Source organism: Ictalurus punctatus, chromosome 19, assembly GCF_001660625.3.
Source record: "Ictalurus punctatus breed USDA103 chromosome 19, Coco_2.0, whole genome shotgun sequence".
NCBI lineage: Eukaryota > Metazoa > Chordata > Actinopteri > Siluriformes > Ictaluridae > Ictalurus > Ictalurus punctatus.
In genome coordinates this window covers 15,815,580-15,835,542 of record NC_030434.2, presented here as the reverse complement: position 1 = coordinate 15,835,542, position 19,963 = coordinate 15,815,580, and the positions used below count along the sequence as shown (strand labels likewise).

General features: G+C 38.9%; 1 protein-coding gene across 1 annotated transcript; it reads right to left on the bottom strand.

The window, feature by feature from the left end:
- Positions 1-5,365: 5,365 nt before the first annotated feature.
- On the bottom strand, positions 5,366-17,785 carry LOC108279439 (leucine-rich repeat neuronal protein 3). Its single transcript, XM_017493691.3, has 2 exons — positions 17,364-17,785; positions 5,366-8,913 (listed from the first exon to the last, which is right to left on the bottom strand). The coding sequence occupies exon 2, from the start codon at positions 8,584-8,586 to the stop codon at positions 6,466-6,468; it is 2,121 nt and encodes a 706-aa protein (XP_017349180.1). The 5' UTR covers positions 8,587-8,913; positions 17,364-17,785; the 3' UTR covers positions 5,366-6,465.
- Positions 17,786-19,963: the final 2,178 nt, after the last annotated feature.

Genomic DNA, 19,963 nt, shown 5'->3' with positions numbered 1-19,963 from the left:
TCTTTTGTTAAAATAATTCACAAAAAATACTCTGCTGTCATGGATATCAAACAACTGCAAACAAAACACAGGTTTATATTAAAAAAAACATCTTTGTTAAATATAGGTGTGCAACAATTATTGGCACCCTTTTAGTCAATACTTTGTGCTGCCTCACTTTACCAAGATAATAGCTCTGAGTCTTCTCCTATAATGCCTGATGAGGTTGGAGAATACATGGCAAGGGATCTGAGAGCATTCTTCCACACAGAATCTCTACAGATCCTTCAAATGCTTGTGGATTCTCCTCTTCAGTTCACCCCACAGGATTTCTATGGGTTTCTCATCAGGGGACTGGAATGGACATGGCAGGACCTTGATTTTGTGATCAGTAAACCATTTTTTGTTGATTTTGATGTATGTTTTGGATCATTGTCCTGCTGGAAGATCCAACCACGGCCCATTTTAAGCTTTCTGGCAGAGACAGTCAAGTTTTCATTTAATATCTGTTGATATTTAATGGTCCATGATGCCTTGTATCCTAACAAAATGTCGAGTCCTCTGGCAGAAAAACAGCCCCAAAACATCAAAGAGCCACCACCATATTTAACTGTGGGCATGAGGTACTTTTCCTTATGGCTACCTCTCTGTGTGTGCCAAAACCACCTCTGGTGTTTATTGTCAAAAAGCTCTATTTTGGTTTCATCTGACCATAGAACCCAATCCCATTTGAAGTTCCAGTAGTGTCTGACAAACTGAAGACGGTTGAGTTTGTTTTTGGATGATAGTAGAGACTATTTTCTTGAAACCCTTCCAAACAACTTGTTGTGATGTAGGTGACTGGATTGTAGTTTTGGAGATTTTCTGACCCCAAGATGCAACTAACTTCTGCAATTCTCCAGCTGTGATCCTTGGAGATTTGAGATTGGAAGCCATTCAAACCATCCTCCTCACAAAGCATTGAGACAATTTAGACACTCATCCTCTTCCAGGTTGATTCATAACATTTCCAGTTAAATGCCCTTAATTATTGCCCTGATGGTGGGAATTGAAATTTTTAATATTTTTGCTATTTTCTTATAGCCACTACTCACTACTTTTGTGAAGCTCTACAACCTTTTGCCGCACATCACAGCTATATTCCTTGATCACATATTTATACCCCTGTGAAACAGGAAGCCATGGTTGAACAATTTCCTGTTCATAGTTACCCAGGTGTATTAAAAAAATGTAAAATATCAATGGGAATATAGAGTATCTCACAAACGTGAGTACACCCCTCACATTTTTGTAAATATTTGATTGTATCTTTTCATGTGACAACACTGAAGAAATGACACTTTGCTACAATTTAAAGAAGTGAGTGTACAGCTTGTGTAACAGTGTAAATTTGCTGTCCCCTCAAAATAACTCAATACCCAGTCAATAATGTCTAAACCGTTGGCAACAAAAGTGAGTACACCCCTAAGTGAAAATGTCCAAATTGGGCCCAAAGTGTCAATATTTTGTGTGGCACCATTATTTTCCAGCACTGCCTTAACCCTCTTGGGCATGGAGTTCACCAGAGCTTCACAGGTTGCCACTGGAGTCCTCTTCCACTCCTCCATGACGATATCACAGAGCTGGTGGATGTTAGAGACCTTGTGCTAGTCCACCTTCTGTTTGAGGATGCCCCACAGATGCTCAATAGGGTTTAGTCCATCACCTTCACCCTCAGCTTCTTTAGCAAGGCAGTGGTCATCTTGGTGGTGTCTTTGGGGTCATTATCATGCTGGAATACTGCCCTGCGGCCCAGTCTCCGAAGGGAGAGGAATGCGCTGCTTCAGTATGTCACAGTACATGTTGGCATTCATGCTTCCCTCAATGAACTGTAGCTCCCCAGTGCCGGTAGCACTCATGCAGCCCCAGACCATTACACTCCCACCACCATGCTTGACTGTAAGCAAGACACACTTGTATTTGTACTCCTCACCTGGTTGCCGCCACACACGCTTGACGCCATCTGAACTAAATAAGTTTATTTTGGACTCATCAGACCACAGGTCATGGTTCCAGTAATCCATGTCCTTAGTCTGCTTGTCTTCAGCAAACTGTTTGCGGGCTTTCTTGTGCATCATCTTTAGAAGAGGCTTCCTTCTGGGACAACAGCCATGCAGACCAATTTGATGCAGTGTGCGGCGTATGGTCTGAGCACTGACAGGCTGACCCCTCACCCCTTCAACCTCTGCAGCAATGCTGGTAGCACTCATACGTCTATTTCCCAAAGACAACCTCTGGATATGATGCTGAGCACGCGCACTCAGCTTCTTTGGTCGACCATGGCGAGGCCTGTTCTGAGTGGAACCGGTCCTGTTAAACCGCTGTATGGTCTTGGACACCTTTCTTTTCAGATCCTCAGAGAGTTCTTTGCCATGAGGTGCCATGTTGAACTTCCAGTGACCAGTATGAGGGAGTGTGAGAGCGATGACACCAAATTTAACACACCTGCTCCCCATTCACAACTGAGACCTTGTAACACTCACAAGTCCCATGACACCGGGGCGGGAAAATGGCTAATTGGGCCCAGTTTGGACATTTTCACTTAGGGGTGTACTCACTTTTGTTGCCAGAGCGGATTAGACATTAATGGCTGTGTGTTATTTTGAGGGGACAGCAAATTTACACTGTTACACAAGCTATACACTCACTACTTTACATTGTAGCAAAGTGTCATTTCTTCAGTGTCGTCACATGAAAAGATATAATCAAATATTTACAAAAATGTGAGGGGTGTACTCATTTTTGTGAGATACTGTACTTCAAATATATGTTTCTCATATGAATTCATAGGGGTGCCAATAATTGCACACCTATATATAACAGAGTTGTATTTTTTTATATATATATATATATAAACCTGTGTTGTGTTTGCAGTTTGATGAGAGCAGAGTATTTTTCTAAATTCTTTGAACAAAAGATCAAAAGGTTAAACAATAAAGACAATTTTTCACAGCCTTCTTTGATCATATTTACCAAGGGTGCCAATATTACTGGAGGGCACTGTATGGACAAGGCACAGGCATATTTGCCTTGACACCTGTCTCTTCTTTACAGGAAGAACTTTTTATACTGTTGTATACTGTATATAATATTTAAAGTAAATTTAGATTTAACATTTTAAATCAAACATATGAGCACATTTTAAACCAAAGTAATACATCTGACTGTATTTACAGTGTTGCTCATGCATATGGACTGTTTATATAATGTAAGTTAATGTAACTAAAACAGTTAAAAAACATGATGTTTATTAATAAATAAAAAATGATAATTGTTGGCAATCTGCTGTGGTTTAACAGGAATAAAACACTTTAGGATGTGCTGTTATGGGAACATAATCAACTTTGGTGTGGTGACAGTAACTCTGCTTCGCATGTTGCCGCATCACACCACCTTGTCGTTAATTATTTTCCTATAAAAATATGCCCCGTTGTGTTTTATTTCTTATTGTCTGAATATTATTTGGCACCTAGATTTTGAACATAAAAAAGATGAGTAGTCATGTCAAAGACATCAAAATTAATATAGCACAAAAAAGAAGACAGATCTAGGTGAACCTAAAATGGAGTGACTTTTTATTAGTCAATTTAAGTCAGGCCAGATAACAGGCATTGAAGGACATTTTGATGCTCACAGGGTACGGACCACTCTGTGGGTGTTAAAAAGGCAGGGAAAGGATGTGAGGGTTCGTGTCTACCTGGACACTGGCTGGGGAAGGTTGGGTTATATTTTAACCACTCTTTGTCTTTGACAGATAGACACCCTCTAAAAGCCATGCCTGCACTGCTGAAAGCCTCAGTGATGTATGAGCACAGCCGTCAGATAAATCCTTTGTGTCAGTCTGTCCCTGACAATAATTCATCATGTTTTGTGATTTTTAGGTTGAGTATACTTGTATAATAAATAACTAAATACACACAAACACACACACACACACACACACACACACACACACACACACACACACACACACACACACAAGGAGTATACATATACAACCTGCAACACATTTGTGAGTCCTCTGTTGTGGTCTGAGGACAGAAGTAGCCTCAAGTTGCAGTTGATACAATATTATCAGCATATGTAGAACCACCAATGTGGAAGTCAGCCCTTCCGGGGTTGGTTATCTTTGTCTAATGAATCATGACCACATGGAGTGTGAGCTACTGTAAAAACTGTAAAATAAATAAATAAATAAATAAATAAAATAAAAAAAAATGTAGGTATTTCAAAGGGTGTTTGGTAAATGGCTTCCTGAAGTTGGTACCGTGCCTGATTATTACCATCAGCTGGCTTGATGAAAGTATAGTGATAGTTATTAAGATGGCTATTGTGATCGTGAAATTACTATCATCATATAGATACTTTTTAGAATAGTTGCATTATTAGCAGTTTTACATGTACTTTTGTTCAATACAGCAGGTGAGTTTCCTGTGTGAAAGAGCTAATATCATTATCCAGGGTTGCCAGGTATTCAGCCAATGTCAAAGGCAATACAAAAAAACTAGGATTAGGGTTAGAAAAAGGAAAAAATACTTTTCTGTCTTTGTATGGGAAACAAGAACTTGGAATATTTATCCACTCCACAGTCCTTTCCTTCTCCCAGTTTTGCAATATTCTATGTCTTACAGTAGAAATGGTCCTGTACATCATAGACACAGGTCTCCAGTTTATTAGATTTAATTCTGATTATTTGCTATAAAACAAGATCTTGTTGGCAGTATAGTATTTTTGAACTATCCCAATATGGCAATATGCTATGGGACAGTGTGATTTTTTCCTCAATGGCCCTGCATTTGTGTTTGTTTAAATTCCCATTTTTAAACACTAGTCGCAATATTAACTCTATAGAAGCTAAGTGGGGAACTACATAGGCAGCTCACAATTGTGCAACATCTAGAAAAGAGAGCAATTCAATGAAATATTGGCTTATAGTTGGAAAAATTGCATAATTTTTTCTAATCACTAATCACTCAAAAGACGTAAATAGCATTTCAACTGAATTTATGTGAAATTGTGAATTACGTCATTATGAAGATTACCATTTGTTGAGCATCTGTTCTTCCACACCTGCCACTATGGATGAGCTGCCACTGATTTCAAAGTACAACATTTCCAAACATCTTTGCAGAATTTAAAACTCAATTCAGAATTTAATAGTGTTGGACAGTGATCCTGGCTCCTGGGTATAGGAACATGACTCTGCAAATGACCCTGCAACTGCATCATGGCATTTTAACAATATACTTTTTAGAACTGCTAATGATACATATGCCTAACAGACTTTAAGAGTGTAGAGAGCCCTCTTAGGGACATCATCTAAAAGAAAGCAGAGCAGGAAACATCCTGATCCAAAAAGACGTTGACATTTATTCATTATTTTCTTCTTTGCACAGTCTCATTGACTAGTGTGCTTAGATATCACAGACAGCACAGTCAATATAAAAATGGCTTTTAAACACCAAAAGCAAAAACACAATGCTTTTGAACCATATGAATGCTCAAAGCACTGAGATTTCTCCAATGACGGTTTGAGATTGGCATGTGAGGGTACAGTCATCTGTCTTCTGAGCTGACATGAAACCATTATGAGTAACATTCTGACATTTTCCTGGTTTACAAATGTTCTGGAGTAGGCACTTACCCTGGCATAATCAACCTTTTACAGATTTTTTTTTTTTGGCAAATGTTCTCAGATGTTCTGTTATTGGTATTTTTCTGCATTTGTTAACATTGAATCCTGATAAGATTGTATATCTTAATGTATCTTAAATCTATTCGTTACGATGTACAACATTTTATTCAGCAAATGTGTGGCGTCATTATGCAAGTTACTTACATACTGTAGTTAATTCACACTGGTTTAATGCCTGGCTACTGCACAGAAGATCTGTTGCATTTTTGGATAGAATATAACAATAGTAGCCATGTAGTCAAAATTCTCTATTAAATAGAAAAAAGATATATTTCATCAAAAATTTACACCATAGTCACTATAATTTTCTATTCTACTAGATGTTCCCCTTTAAAAACAGTTGGCCTCTCTAACCCATCTATGGTTGTTGTACAGCAAAGACGGTATTGCTTCACCACGAGGACTGCTTCACTACTGTTTACATGATTAACAGTCATTTGCTGTATACAAATACCACCATACTTTGCTTTATGTACCATCTGCACTCAGTGAAGGAACAGAATTATAGCAATCCATGTTTTATCAGAGGGTCTTGGCTTTCCTCTTCCTTGAGGTCTCATTTCCATTTCCACTGCCACCACAGACAGGTCATAAAAGGGGATATAGCGCTGGTTAAATGTGAAGACATCTCTTCCATTTGAATAGTTTGCTGTTTGTCAAGGCAAAAGGCTAAACATTTGAAATGGCATGTTTTCCTTTCTTGCCTTGTCGAGCTGAAAAAAAATGTTTTAGCAGTTTTCTAAATGAGCTGCTTAGAAGGAATTGTCCAACACATTTATGACAGTAGCTTTCACTTCCACAGCAGCCGGCATCCCATTCCCAGATACCCAGACCCTTGTAAATGCAGACTGGGTTCCAGCCTCAGGTATCAATGCTGTTTTGGATGGGCATCTCCTAAGCTCCATATAATGGTGATACTTTTTCTGAAACATACAAATCAGCAGGCAAGCCACTGAGATGATGGTGAGAAGCACACATAACATAGTGATCACTGTGGTATCCCACTTCTCAATATCCTTGGCAAGCTGCACTAATACTTTTGTTGTTACATTGACACACTTGGTATTGTGTTTACTGTTGATGTTGTGGATGTCTACACACACCTTATACTGTGTGGCTGGAGTGAGATGTGTGAGATTATACATCCTCGTGTCAGACGGGACCCTGGCTGTGAAGGCCACAGTTGGATGGCTGGAACTGGACGTTGTATACCACTTAATATTTGGTGCCAGGCTGCCATGAGAGGTTGTCCAGGACACGAGGACTGAGTTGGTCTGCACAGACTGGATGATGACATCTAGAGAGCCACTGGTAGGCTGTGGAAAGTATCCACTGACTTCCACAGAGACAGATTTCAGGTCCGCACCAACAAGATTGTGTGCCACACAAGTGTAGAGTCCAGCCTCCCCATCAGTAATGTCATAAATGTCGAGTGTGCCCTCAGGGTGCATGTAAAACTTATCTGCCACCATGTTGGGGAGGATCCTGTTCCCATAAGGTGTAACCCAGTAGATATCAGGCTCAGGTTCAGCAAAGGCCCGGCAATGCAGGGACAATGAGCTCCCGTTTCCCACAGCAACCTGAGTAGGCAGGCTGTCTGGAGAGATAAGAGGCAGACAGATCTCCGTCATCTCCCTGAAGTGAATCTGTCGCACATGCTGACCTTCATATTCAGGTGGTTCCACACAAAACAAGGAGTCAGGCTCCATGAAGCGTATGTTGGTTTTATTCATATTCATCCAGCGCACCACACAGTCACAGCGGATGGGATTGGAATGCATGCTGACCTCACGCAGATTGGGCAGAGACTCTACTGTGATCCTGTGTATAGCTGTGAGGGCATTACTGTTCAGCATGAGAGTCTCCAGCCTAGGAAGTTTGTAGAAGGCTTTGGGATGAATGTAGGATAATTTTGGATTGTTGGTAGCCTCAATCTTTGTCAACTCTGGGAGGTTGTTGACAGCAAAGCTGTCGATGGACACCAGCTCTGGCATGCTGTTGATGCCCAGTTCTTTAAGATGCAACATGTCCATGAAGTCACCCTTCTGTATTCTCCCAATTGGGTTCTTATTAAGGTCCAAAAATTTGAGGTTCTTAAGATGCTTAAGAGCACGGTGGGGAACTTCAGGGAAAGTGTTGTCATAGAATGAAATGCTCTCCAAATTGTCCAGGCCTGCCAGTGCATTATCTGGAATCTGGGATAAGTTCATTCTGGTTAGGACAAGACTTCGCAAGTTTCTCAAGGGCTTAAAATTCATGTCCTGTATGGAAGCGACAGGGTTTTCCCCAATCATGAGAATATCCAGATTGGACAGGGACTTAAACCACTCACTGCTTATGCTCTGGAGCTTGTTCGAGTTGAGATGCAGTCTAAGTAAATTGTAAAGCCCACTGAAAGCCTCAGGTGAAATGTAGGAGATGAGGTTGTGGTTTAGGTAAAGTTCCTGAAGGTTGCCAAGTTGGGAAAGTGCATTATCTGGTAAGGAGCATATCCAGTTTTCTTCTATGTGCAGGGACAACAAGTGAGGAAGATGGCCCAAATTGATGTCACTTATTGAGGATAGGTTGTTTTGTGAAAGATCAATCTCAGTGATATTAGGCAAGTACTCCATAGAGTTCTCGATTTTAGCAATGTTATTGGTCTGGAGTAAAATAACTCTTGTATCAGTAGGTAATCTTAATGGTAGGTTGAAAAGTCCCAAATCATTACAGTCAACGGTAGGGGCCTCCATATAAGCAGAGCTTGGGGAAAACCATGGCCTAGTCTCACACACACAAAGTTTAGGACAACTGCCTTTGTCCTCCACAGCAAGAACAAAGTTAGCCATCACAAACGCCAGAACAAAATAATCCACAAATGATTTATCCTTCATTTTAGCCAGATTTTCTAGTAAATTTATCCTTGAAATGGTATAGTCTGAGTGCTTCAAATGTAATACACCATTTGTTGCTTGAGATCTAATCACACCAAGTTTTCTTTGCGTTCGATTTGCTGATCTACTGTCCACTGAAAGACCTCTCACTAAGTCTTCTTGTCTCCCTGTTATAAGGAAGGGCACACAAGCCAAGCCAGCATATGCCCCAGGGAGCTGTGTTTCAGCAAAGCAGAGGTGAGGCTGTTAATTTTCTATAATACTTCAGTGGAAGAACAGTCTCTCTGGTGATTACGAGCTGCCTTCATTGCTTCAGTCCACTTCCACCTAAAGAAAAGAGAGAGAGAGAGAGAGAGAGAGAGAGAGAGAGAGAGAGAGAGAGAGAGAGAGAGAGAAAGAGAGGGAGAGGATATGTTATTACAGCAAGAAATCACAGTGGGATTGCTAAGCTACAAAGATGATACGATGATCACATGATGACTTTATTGAAGTGCCACTAGAATACTATTCAATATTACAAAATTTCCCATGGTCTTTTCCCAAAGACTAGATTTATATAGCCATATGTTACAGAGTGTTTCTCTTTGTCACACAAAAATACCCTCTGAGAAAAATTCTTCCCTTGTCCCAGGAAGGACAGTCTCACGATTGCATTCTTTTCCTCCATTGTTCTCATTCTCTCAAAAGGTTTGAAGTGGACTGTGCTTGCATAAACTAGTTGACTAAATGACCTATGCATTCACTAGTCAAGGATGTGATGAGAAGTTGATTCTACAGTCAGCTGCACATTTTGGATTGACTACACTGGGAAAAGTAATGTTTGTATTTTCTTTGGCTTTTTTAATGGACATCAATTTGAATGAAGTGTAGAAGTGTGCACAGAAGTGTTTTGAAATCCCACTTCTGCTTGCTCTCCAAAGAATAAATATTTCTGTTGTCCTTTGAAGCTAAATACCATTTAAACTAAATCCTGGCACTGTGGCATAGTGAATTTTGTCCTTAGCAGTAAGTGTGCAATCATTGCAGTGTGTTGCAAGTCTCTGTTTAGAGTCAAATTACAGGCACGTGTCAGATGACAGAGGCTGATCCAGACTCGTTTTTGGATGCTACTGAGACTGCAGATGAACATGCCACCATGACCTCCCAGATGCTGCTGTAGATATCCTCCATCCAAGGAAAGCGAGTCATTAACTTGTAAGGCTGGCTCTGTTGATAGACATGAGCTTCCATGCTGAACTCTCTCAGTTCCAGAATCAACATATTCAGGTAAGCCACCAGGTAATCCACATGAGAGCATTTTAATAATTGGTACATCCCTAAATAATGTCGTATTATATGCATATTTGTTATTTTGCACATTAATAAAATAAAATGAATACTGGTGGAACTCCTTGCTTAATCCTTAATGGGTGAGAAGACATGAGAGTACTTTTAGATTAAGGAGCTGCAGATGCAAAAGTGATTTCTCAAGGTATGTTGGCACTTTAATAAACCCAACAGGAAAGGACTCTGATAGGTCTTCTCTCTTGCACACTCATGATCAGATGTCCCCTGCTAATTTCTGCACAAGAAATAGTCTGTGAGGTATTTCTATACATTATATTAACAATTACTTGTAATAATAACAATATTAACAGCATATTCCTTACAATGTCCGTACAACATCAGTATTCTTTCATAATTTCACCTCTTAATTGCTTTTATCTCCTTCTAGTTGTTAAGGAATGCCTCAATATAGAAGCTGCTTGGAAATGGAAAGGAAAGATAATGTGTGATTTTCTATAACTGGTAAGTATGGCACATTTGAAAAATGAAGAACTCTGGTTCAGGTTACAGGAGCTGTGTGTGGGAGTATTCAGGTCTGGAAAAGAGACATGGTGCTAATGTGAAGCAAATAAAAATATAAATATATTGCATGTTTCAGTGGTAGACAGAATTTTTGATTTTCATTTGATATTACTAATCCAGCAAATCAATTAATTATGTTTATCAGGGCCCAGGTTTGCAATAATTTTACAATTAATTCTGCTTAAACAGAATTTCTAAATAAATGCTTTAATAGCTGAATAAATCTTTCAGTTCTAATAGTTAACTTAATGCAGTTTTCTTTCAGAGTTTTATTTGCCTTTAAATCATGCTGCTCTGTACTTTGTTTCCTGTCTTTATAAAGATGGTTGCACTGTTTAATGGAGAAAGCATTTCACACTGTGAATAAATTGCCCCTTTTACCTCATGCATTATAAAACAATGTAGATTGCTGAAGCATGGATAATTTAGCACAATACTGTATTACATCAGTGCTCAGTCAACAATGTCATCTGCACTGCCTCACTATTTTCACATAATTTCAAAGAATCCCACTCGTCCACCCAGTTTACTAGGAGTGTTTTGGTTTGAAGGTATGAAAAACTAGTTTAAAAATATCATGGTATCACAGTATTAATCGACTATTTAAAAACACACAGTTCAGTGGTGAAAATTCAAAGGAAATATTTGATTTCCTTGTACTTCCTTGTGTACATGAGAAAAAACTGAAAAATCCAGAAAAAGCACACAAAGACATCTGTGTATTCTACACACACCCTAATTAATACAATATTTGTCCTTATTATAAGTGCTTGTTATAGGGTTTGTGGAAATACAAGCTGCGATTGATCATTAGTTGATCACGTGACCCTTGCACATAGGCCCTTTATCTATGCTTGGAACTATGGTCTATATTTGTGCTAGGAACTAAATAACTTACCTAAAGCCCCCAAAGACATCACTTCAAGGGCGAGTCCTTTTGACCTTGCTCTACATTTTATTGTTCTGCAATTTAAACTTGGGCGGTACTTGGAGACAACAGAAAAAAGCAAGTGTCTTTTACTCTGAAGAAAAAGTGTGAAAACGCTCTTCTGACAGGATCTGAAAAAACCCTTACCAAAAGGTATTTTGAAAATGGCATCAGTATTTATTGTGTTGTCATATAGAGAGTGGCTGAGAGAAAAGTGGCACGTTGAGCCAAATATATATATTTTTAAATACAGGACTAACTGTGAAACTGTTATACAGTAACAACTATACAGTTGTCTCAAATCTATATGGGCCTTTAAGGTTCACAGAGAACACACAGATAAGAAAAACTGCTTTCATATTTGCCAGTGAGCCCTGTCAGGCCAGAGACGTCCAAGGACGTCCATTATTGGAAGAGCCTTGCCTGACGTAAATTGGCCCATAAAAGGACATTGTTATGCACCCATTTTGAGTCAGTTCTGGTCCGCCTTGATCAGTTCCTAAATACACGTCCTTGTTTGTTCCGTATTGAGTTTGACCACAATAGTTGTCTTTTCTCCGTCCTCAAAAGATATATTAAGACCTTTCACTCTTGCCAAAATCTAGACGTCCCATAAATGTCTAGCAGTACACACCCATCCATCCATCTTCAGATCATTAGCAATTTTGTCACATCACTCGTGTCTTTAGTACAAACAGGGAAGAGAAACTATGTGTCTAATTCAGGCACACCAATTCATACCTGTAATAATAAAATACGCACAAAAATATTTCTGATTTATTTTGTTTTATATTGATATGTTTTATGACATTTCTGTATATATTCACTTAGTGTGCTGAGCAGGCTGAGCATTTTTAAAAGACTAGAGGTCACAAATAATATATTCTTCACTGAAATTTTGCCAATATGTCACTTGTGGAAATTCTTAATCTTAACTTGTTATATGATAAATGTTATCAGTGTCAGAATCAAGAATTAAAGCACCACTATTATAGGTTTTATTGCAATCATGTGTATCTTCACTCAAAAGTGTCACAAATCCTATTTTTTTCTATTGAAATTGTCAATATATAACAAAAATGGAATGCAGTATTGTTTTATGTAAAATGCTCCGCATAAGAATTATGAGTTAAACCTTGTTGCACAGATGAACTCACATAAACTGCTTTTCCCCCCTGGTTCCATATATATCCTGGTGCAATTTACAGCCAGTCAATGCTTCAGAATGGAAGGAGGCAATATTGCAGTCAGAGACAAATGAGGGAAATTATCCTTAACCCAGTTTACTAAAGGTGAAAACACACAGACTAAGGGCCTTAGAACAAAGCTTGTAGGACTTAAGTGCTTGTAGGACTTAAGTGGCAATAACTTGCATAGTGGCTTATGGCTTAGCAGACAGAGAGGAATTCAGCTAATACTGGCGCAAATGGAATCTCAAGATAGATGCATCTAATCGTGATCCTGAAGTACTGCAGCATCAGTCTACAAAACCATAGGCTGGAATTAGAAAATTGGACTCACCTGTTATTGTGTCTGTGCTAATATTAATGCTGAGCTTGCACTGTTATAATTAGGTCTACATGAAAGCATGTTTGAATAAGGGACAAAGGGGTCAACAATCTGCTATCCCTAATTGAGTAAATCAGACTCATATGTTTTCTGTGAGTTGGACAATACTTGTATGATGAAATCACCACATCAGACTGCGTCTCTAAGCCCCCAGTGCATCTGCTAGGGGAATGGTTCTCAAAAGCATAGCCAGGGGGTTCTTATTAATCTGTATGTGAGTAGAAAGTTCAGGAATTAAAGCAACCTTTTCAGATTATTACTTGTCACACTGTACGAGATGATCTGAATAAAATCGTGGCCAAATTCTCAACAGACAGTCTGATAACATGTTCAATGTCAGATCCTATGATAAAGATAATCTAACGATAGACCAGTGATTAAAGAAAATGTTTAAAAAATACCAAACAAAAAAAAAAAAAAAACAATTATAATAGAACAGCCTGCTGTTTACAAAAACAGAAAAATTCTTCAAAGTGAGCTGGAGTTAATAAGGATATTTTTCTGTTCATCAGCATGTTTTCATTGTTTTGTCACTGCCGCTACTGTATTTGTAGCTGTCCTGTGAGTTTGCATCCTCCTATGCTGTCTGCCTATTGGTGGCTTTTAGATGAGTGTTGTAGCAGCGGTCGTACGTAGAGATTTTAATAAAAAAATTTGGACACTGCCAGAACTTGTTATTGGCTGTCTTTGGTCACAGTGGCACTAAATTAGCCACTGGTGAGCGTGTCACATGATGTATTCTAAGACCTCAACTCATAACCAAAGAATTGTACAATTTTAGTCTGCAACGGGGAAAACAGGATTAAAACTGTACAGTGTAAATCCAGCTTTAAAGGGGTTGCTGCCTGTAAAAAGTTTAAGAACCCCTATTCATAGTGCAAACCTTTCATAATTTTAAGTTATGAATATGAAAATGAAAATTACATGAAAAAAACACTGTTAAAACTGATGCCATCAAAAACCCCAATTCTGTGACTTGATGATAAAACAATCGACAAGAAAAAAAAACAAAAACAAAGCACGGTGTGTGGCTGTGTGAGAACACATGCAGTGTGATACTCGTTTAGTAACAGGAGGATACAGTGCATCCTCTGGGGAAGACATTACACTTCCTCTGCTCAGATCTCCACAGACATAAAGGTCATATAACTGCAAAGTAGGGCAGCAGTAGAATTGCCTACTGCTTCATGGAAAATGGCCGGTACATGACAGAGACGGGCCAGAGTAAATTATGATCAAGTGGTTATTAACACTCTGTCTTTCTCAGTACTAGGCATTATCAGCGCTGTTTCTACTATGGGCCTACCCGTGTTTTGTGGCGTTCTCTCGGTGTGTGGTGTAGTTAGGCTGCTGGTCCTCCCAGTGCCCTTCACTTCATTGATTTACCATTAGACTATTTCCAAAGTAAGAGCGGAGTCCATTAAACAGGTCCCGCTAAGCAATGTGTGTGCATAATGAAGTTTCATGTGCAAGGCGATTGGAGCCTTTCCCCCTCACACCTGCTCCTGCGTGCTTGCAAATCAGGAGTGAGTCAGCGGTTAATGCAGAATCAATGTTCCAAATTAACCGACGGACCCCACACTTTGCAGCTTCCCCAGCCAGCATCATGAGTTTTAACACATTGGTCATTCAACTGTAATCTCTAAGACATGTCTTTAAGCAGCAAAGAAAGTTTATGTCTGCAGCAGGTGAGCACAATTCTATTGTATTGGTTAAATAGGTCTACACTTAACATAACCTGTGTGAAGAAAACTGAACGCTGAGGTTTAAGAGACTATTGAGAATCTTGGGTAAATTGAATTGCCACTTGCAAATGCGCTACAGGGAATAGTCTTTGAGGTTCTTAGATATCTTGATATGAATTATATATAACTGATCAGCAGGCTTTGAGCCAGCAGGGAATAGGTTTCTTGAGTAAGATCAATGAAAATACAAAAGCAACAAACCACTGGTAAGCTGTTTTATTTTTATTTTAAGAGGCTAACCATATATTCTCTGTAGTTTTCTTTTGTTAGTTTTGAGTATGGTGAATGCTGTATTTAATCTGACCTGAACTTGAATTGGCCCATACTGTTAATTAAGCAATACCAACAAATTTTGTTTCTATTTTTACAATTCCTTGAAAATTTTCACTGTACAAATATTCCATTCCATTCCGTTTATTTGTATAGCACTTACAGACAATAGACATTACGGCAAAGCAGCTTTACAGAAATCTGGATATAGATTTAGATCCCTAATGAGTAAGCCAGAGGTAACAGTGACAACGAAAAGCCCTGTGAGGCAGCATGAGGATCTTCTCAGTGACAGCAGATAGTTTGATTATTAATCATTACAGTATACAGTTGTAGAATAGTAAAGGCAAACAGTGTGTTGAAAGACTATTCTGTATGAGCCAATTGTAAATAATTCAAGTTAAAAAAAAAAAAAATCACCACATATAATCCTGTACCATGAACAACCAGTTCTCTGTAAAGCATTTTATGTAAAATTGCAATAATTGGCTCAAAGCTTAGATTCTTGTAAGAGAGTTGATCATGGTTGGTTTTAATAAGTTTTAGTGCCTTAGCTAACAAGCTGCTAGTTGAGTCTTGCACAGGAAATCAGCCATGCACGTCTTTTCAGTAGGAACACATCAGTGGCCTTCTGATCTTTTTGCTCTATTTCTCAATGGCATAAGTGGCATCACGCTCCTTCCTAAAAGAAAACTACACTGTACATTTGCTATAGTACATGAAAGGCCGTTTAAAAGAATGAAAGGCTTTCCAGTTTAGCATTTGTTTGGCTGTATTTTTTTCCGCTATTTAAAGGCCATGAGCTGTTAAGACTACACCCATCAAATCAAGCATTCAATGCATGATAAATTTAAAAAATCTTGAAAGGTTATCTATTAAAATAAATTATTATAGTGGGTGCTGAAAAAGCACTGTGCAGAAAAGATTTGTTTACTGCATTGAGAGAGTTTCTTCATGTTGGATTCAATTCACGAGTGTCTAACGTGTCTAAGTCATGACTCTTCAGGCATATTTTCACATGTTATTGTGATATGTTTGACAGCCCACACAGTTTCCTCTCCACTCTGACACTCCAAGGCTATATAAATTTGCTCTTAATACACACACCCACACACTGCTTTGTGGTGCATGCTGTGCAGTAGGAAACCATTTACGACGCAGAAGCTCTTCTTCAGAATCCAAACATACAATCAGAGATGGAAATCAAATAAAGGCTTCAAAGCATTCATGCATGGAGTTATTCATCGGCTTGGAAATATAATGTGTGTCTTAAATGTTGCTTATTGCCTTATCTACCAGATGGGTCTTAAGCAACTGTGCCAGAGATTGGTTACTACTATATGTGATATCAGAGTAAGGTCTCCACTAATGGTGGAACTGTATATTGTTTATCACTCTGAACATGCTGGCTAGGTAATGAACTAGTCAGTGTAGTGTTCGACTGCTTACATAATAACAGTACACTGCAACAGCAAGAAACATATGGTGATAGTAAAGCTTAATGATAGTGAATTAGAACAGGGGCCTGCATTTCATAGATTGTGTCACGACTAAGACAGCAGGAGCAAATGACATAATGATGTATTATTTGTGTGACTGCACATCTGTCACTAGGTGTAGGATGCAGCGCCCCTGTAAGGCCTGGGAAAAGAGAATTAAATATATAATTGCAGCACGGTTTCTCTGATAAACCCAAAGGTTACGTGGTTAACAGATTGGGGTGAAGTGTATATGCATAAGAGGTGCCGGTGGCATTAATGACGCCAAAGCAATGAATGCAAATCGCTCATAGCTGCCGCGAGAGAGATTGGATCCGGAATCACAACGACACTATTCACAGCGGCGCGCGCGCATGTCAATGGAGGAGGCGCGCGCTGCGTCCGTGTACGACCGCACCGACTGCAACAGGGTGATTTAAGAAGGGAAAGTGGGGAGAGAAAAAAAAAGAAAATAAAAGAGCGTGATGCAAAAGATCTTTCCAGTCCAAACGAACATCAGGAGGAACAGATCAAGATGACAAACCGCTGCGTTCACGCGCACACCTACTGACTGCTGTCACATGCACGCGACATGCGTGTCAGGAACGCGAACGCTTCGCTGTGGTTTACATGATTGACCATGAAAATAATCATCAGATCAATTTGATACGAAGGTTTAATGATGCAGAGTCGAGCAGCGCGCACTCACACGTCGGTGTGAGAGAAGAAAATACAACCAAGAACCCCCGGTTCCATTTATTTTATTGTCTTTTTCATTTATTCTCCTGACTTTAAAACAGGAGGAATTTCTAGGAAGGCTCGTTTACGCAATGTGCGTTAACTTTCAGTTAATGCGGGAAAACCATTGGCGACAGCAAGATATAGCTTCCAGCCAAGACACCTTTCTCTATATGAAATGAATAGAACGTTTGAACTCACGTGTATAAGTCAGTCCATAAGGAGAGATGTGAGGTGTATTCCGTTTGTTCCCATCTGGCGCAGTAGACCACCATCAAACATTAAGTGATGGACGCGATTTGCTTTCTGTTACGCACTTGAAAGACGATCAATCGATTTGTCCTTCACCTTTTTGGCCAGATGAGGAGCGTAAAAGTCCACCCGCACAGTCTACACTCAGTTAGATGTTATCCTGAACTCGCGCTAACCTTCTCTCCCGATTGTCAGATGCGCGTCTCCGTCTTCCGCCCCGTTTCCCCACTGACATGCCGCTGCGCTGCCCAGCGCTCATTAATAGTCAACATGACAGCCCGAGTCTCTAGAGAAGAGCCAATAGCGACGCAGTACACGCAGACTCCTGCGCCTGATTTGCTAAGCGCGCCTGTCCATCAAGGACAGCCCAATTGTGACGTGGCAGCGGACGCCGATCGCTCAGGCTCTCCCCCAACCTGATTGGTCAAACGAGTCCGTCTGTCATGGAGACCTGTTACAGAAGAAGGCTAAAAGTGGAGGGCGCAAGAAAAACGGATTTATGTTCCTATTAGCGCTCGTTCACCTCACAAGTCTTCCCTAGATTGCGTTATAAACTGCTAGCTTTGCGCGGAATCAGAAAAATTCTCTGTCAAAACTTATCATATCTAAATATATAGTCATAGATATAGATATAGTCATATCTAAATCTGTCACAATATACTAGTTACATTAAGGAAATTTGGCACGTAGGCTAGTGCAAGTCAGGAGAATGCTCATATTCAAGGGAGACATTTTATTTTGATGTGCAGCTCCATGAAACACCAGTTAAACACAGTAAGCCTGCATTTGAAATGAACTTTTGCATCCATATGAGAGACCATAAATAAATCTATGCAGTGAGAAAGCTGTTCATTCCAGCAAGCAGTGGGGTTTGTAATGTCTGTGTACAAATCAAAAGAAACAACTAATTAACATTAGAGGTAGCAAATAAAATAAAATAGACTACATCCTGTTTTAACTCTTTCTTTCCAGAGGCCAAAAATGGAGTTGTTTTGGGGTGCCCATATTCAACAGTGAATTTATTTGTGACGTCACTCCACAGTACAGACTTGCAGTGATAAAATAATGAATTTGTTTATTCTGATGTCTAAACAAATGTTGGATAAGTTGATTTCTATTCTGCCGGCAGAATGGAATTCCAGTGTACTGTGAGAAAGGGTTAAACTATTTTAATATACAGTACTGTGCAAAAGCACATTCAAAGAAATTAAATGTTTCTACATTAAAAAAAAAAAAAACCTTAAAGTGCAGTAATAAACAGTAATAAATGAAACAAAGTAACTATTTAGTTTGATGACCCTTTGCTTTAAAAAATAAATAAATAAAAAATAAGAGTAGTTATAGGTACACTTTCTACAGTTTTATAAGACAATGAGCTGGTAAGTTTTATGGAGCATCTTGTAGAAACAGACACAGTTCTTCTGGAGACCTTGACTGTTTCACTTGCTTCTTATTTCTGCAGCAAAATCCAGCAGCCTTCATTGTGTTTTTTGTCTGAAAAGTGTGTCTTATGTAATATGCTGCTTTTTTTTTTTACTGACATACAAACATTGTTCTGTAACGTTTAATTTTGTGCTGGAAAACTAATGTTTGGGAATCTAAAATGTTTTTGTACTGACTCAATAATGTAGAAGTCATAAAATAAAAATTTATAACAAAGTTTGTACGAAAAAAATAGGGTGCCTAAGAATTTTGCTCAGTACTGTATTTTTATCAAACACATCATTCCAAAGTAAGACACCTCAGATTTTGTGTTAAAATTGATCTTATTCTACAAGGAAAAGACATATCTTACATCTTCAGATCATCATGTGAATTGTGTATGAATATTAAACTCATTAGTTATCTATGAATTTCTGTTCTGGTGATTCTGGTGGTCTTCAGTGTACATACTGACAGAAAAAGTGCAGTATGTAATGCACTTCTGGGAAATAATCATCAGGGCTATGCAGTGGATTACTTCTCATAACACTGAAAGAAGCACAGCAGTAAACAGTTCGAGAGTTCATGGGTTTTATTGTTTACCATAAGATTGCAGTAGCCAGGGCCAGCTAGTTTAAATGGGCTATCAGGGCAAAGTCCTTAATCTCTAATTCAAGGACAATGTGCATAAAAAATAAAGCTAAAAACTTTGTAGCATCAACATTATCTTATTTGCTTTTAACAAATGTCTTAAAGCGGATTTTTTAAATCATGAACAACAGCACCACCAATGGTTGTAAGCAATAAATAAATAAATAAATAGGCAGTGGCTGATTTCTTTCTATCCCAGTCAGTAGATTCATGCAGAAAATCAGTGAAAGTTTTGTGAAATGATTACTCTTCGTGAAACATGCCCTAGATTTCTTGTGCATTGGGGTTAACTTATTTAAGCATACTTCACTGAAGTATGAATACACTGAAATACATTAACGGGTGTAGTAAACACAAAGGTGGATTACTTTTTCAATAACCAATTTTTCAAATTGCCTTTGGAGGAGAAACTAGAAGTAAATTGACTAAACATTGTCCAATCAATGTACCAGTTACACCATAAGGTTTGTGTGTTT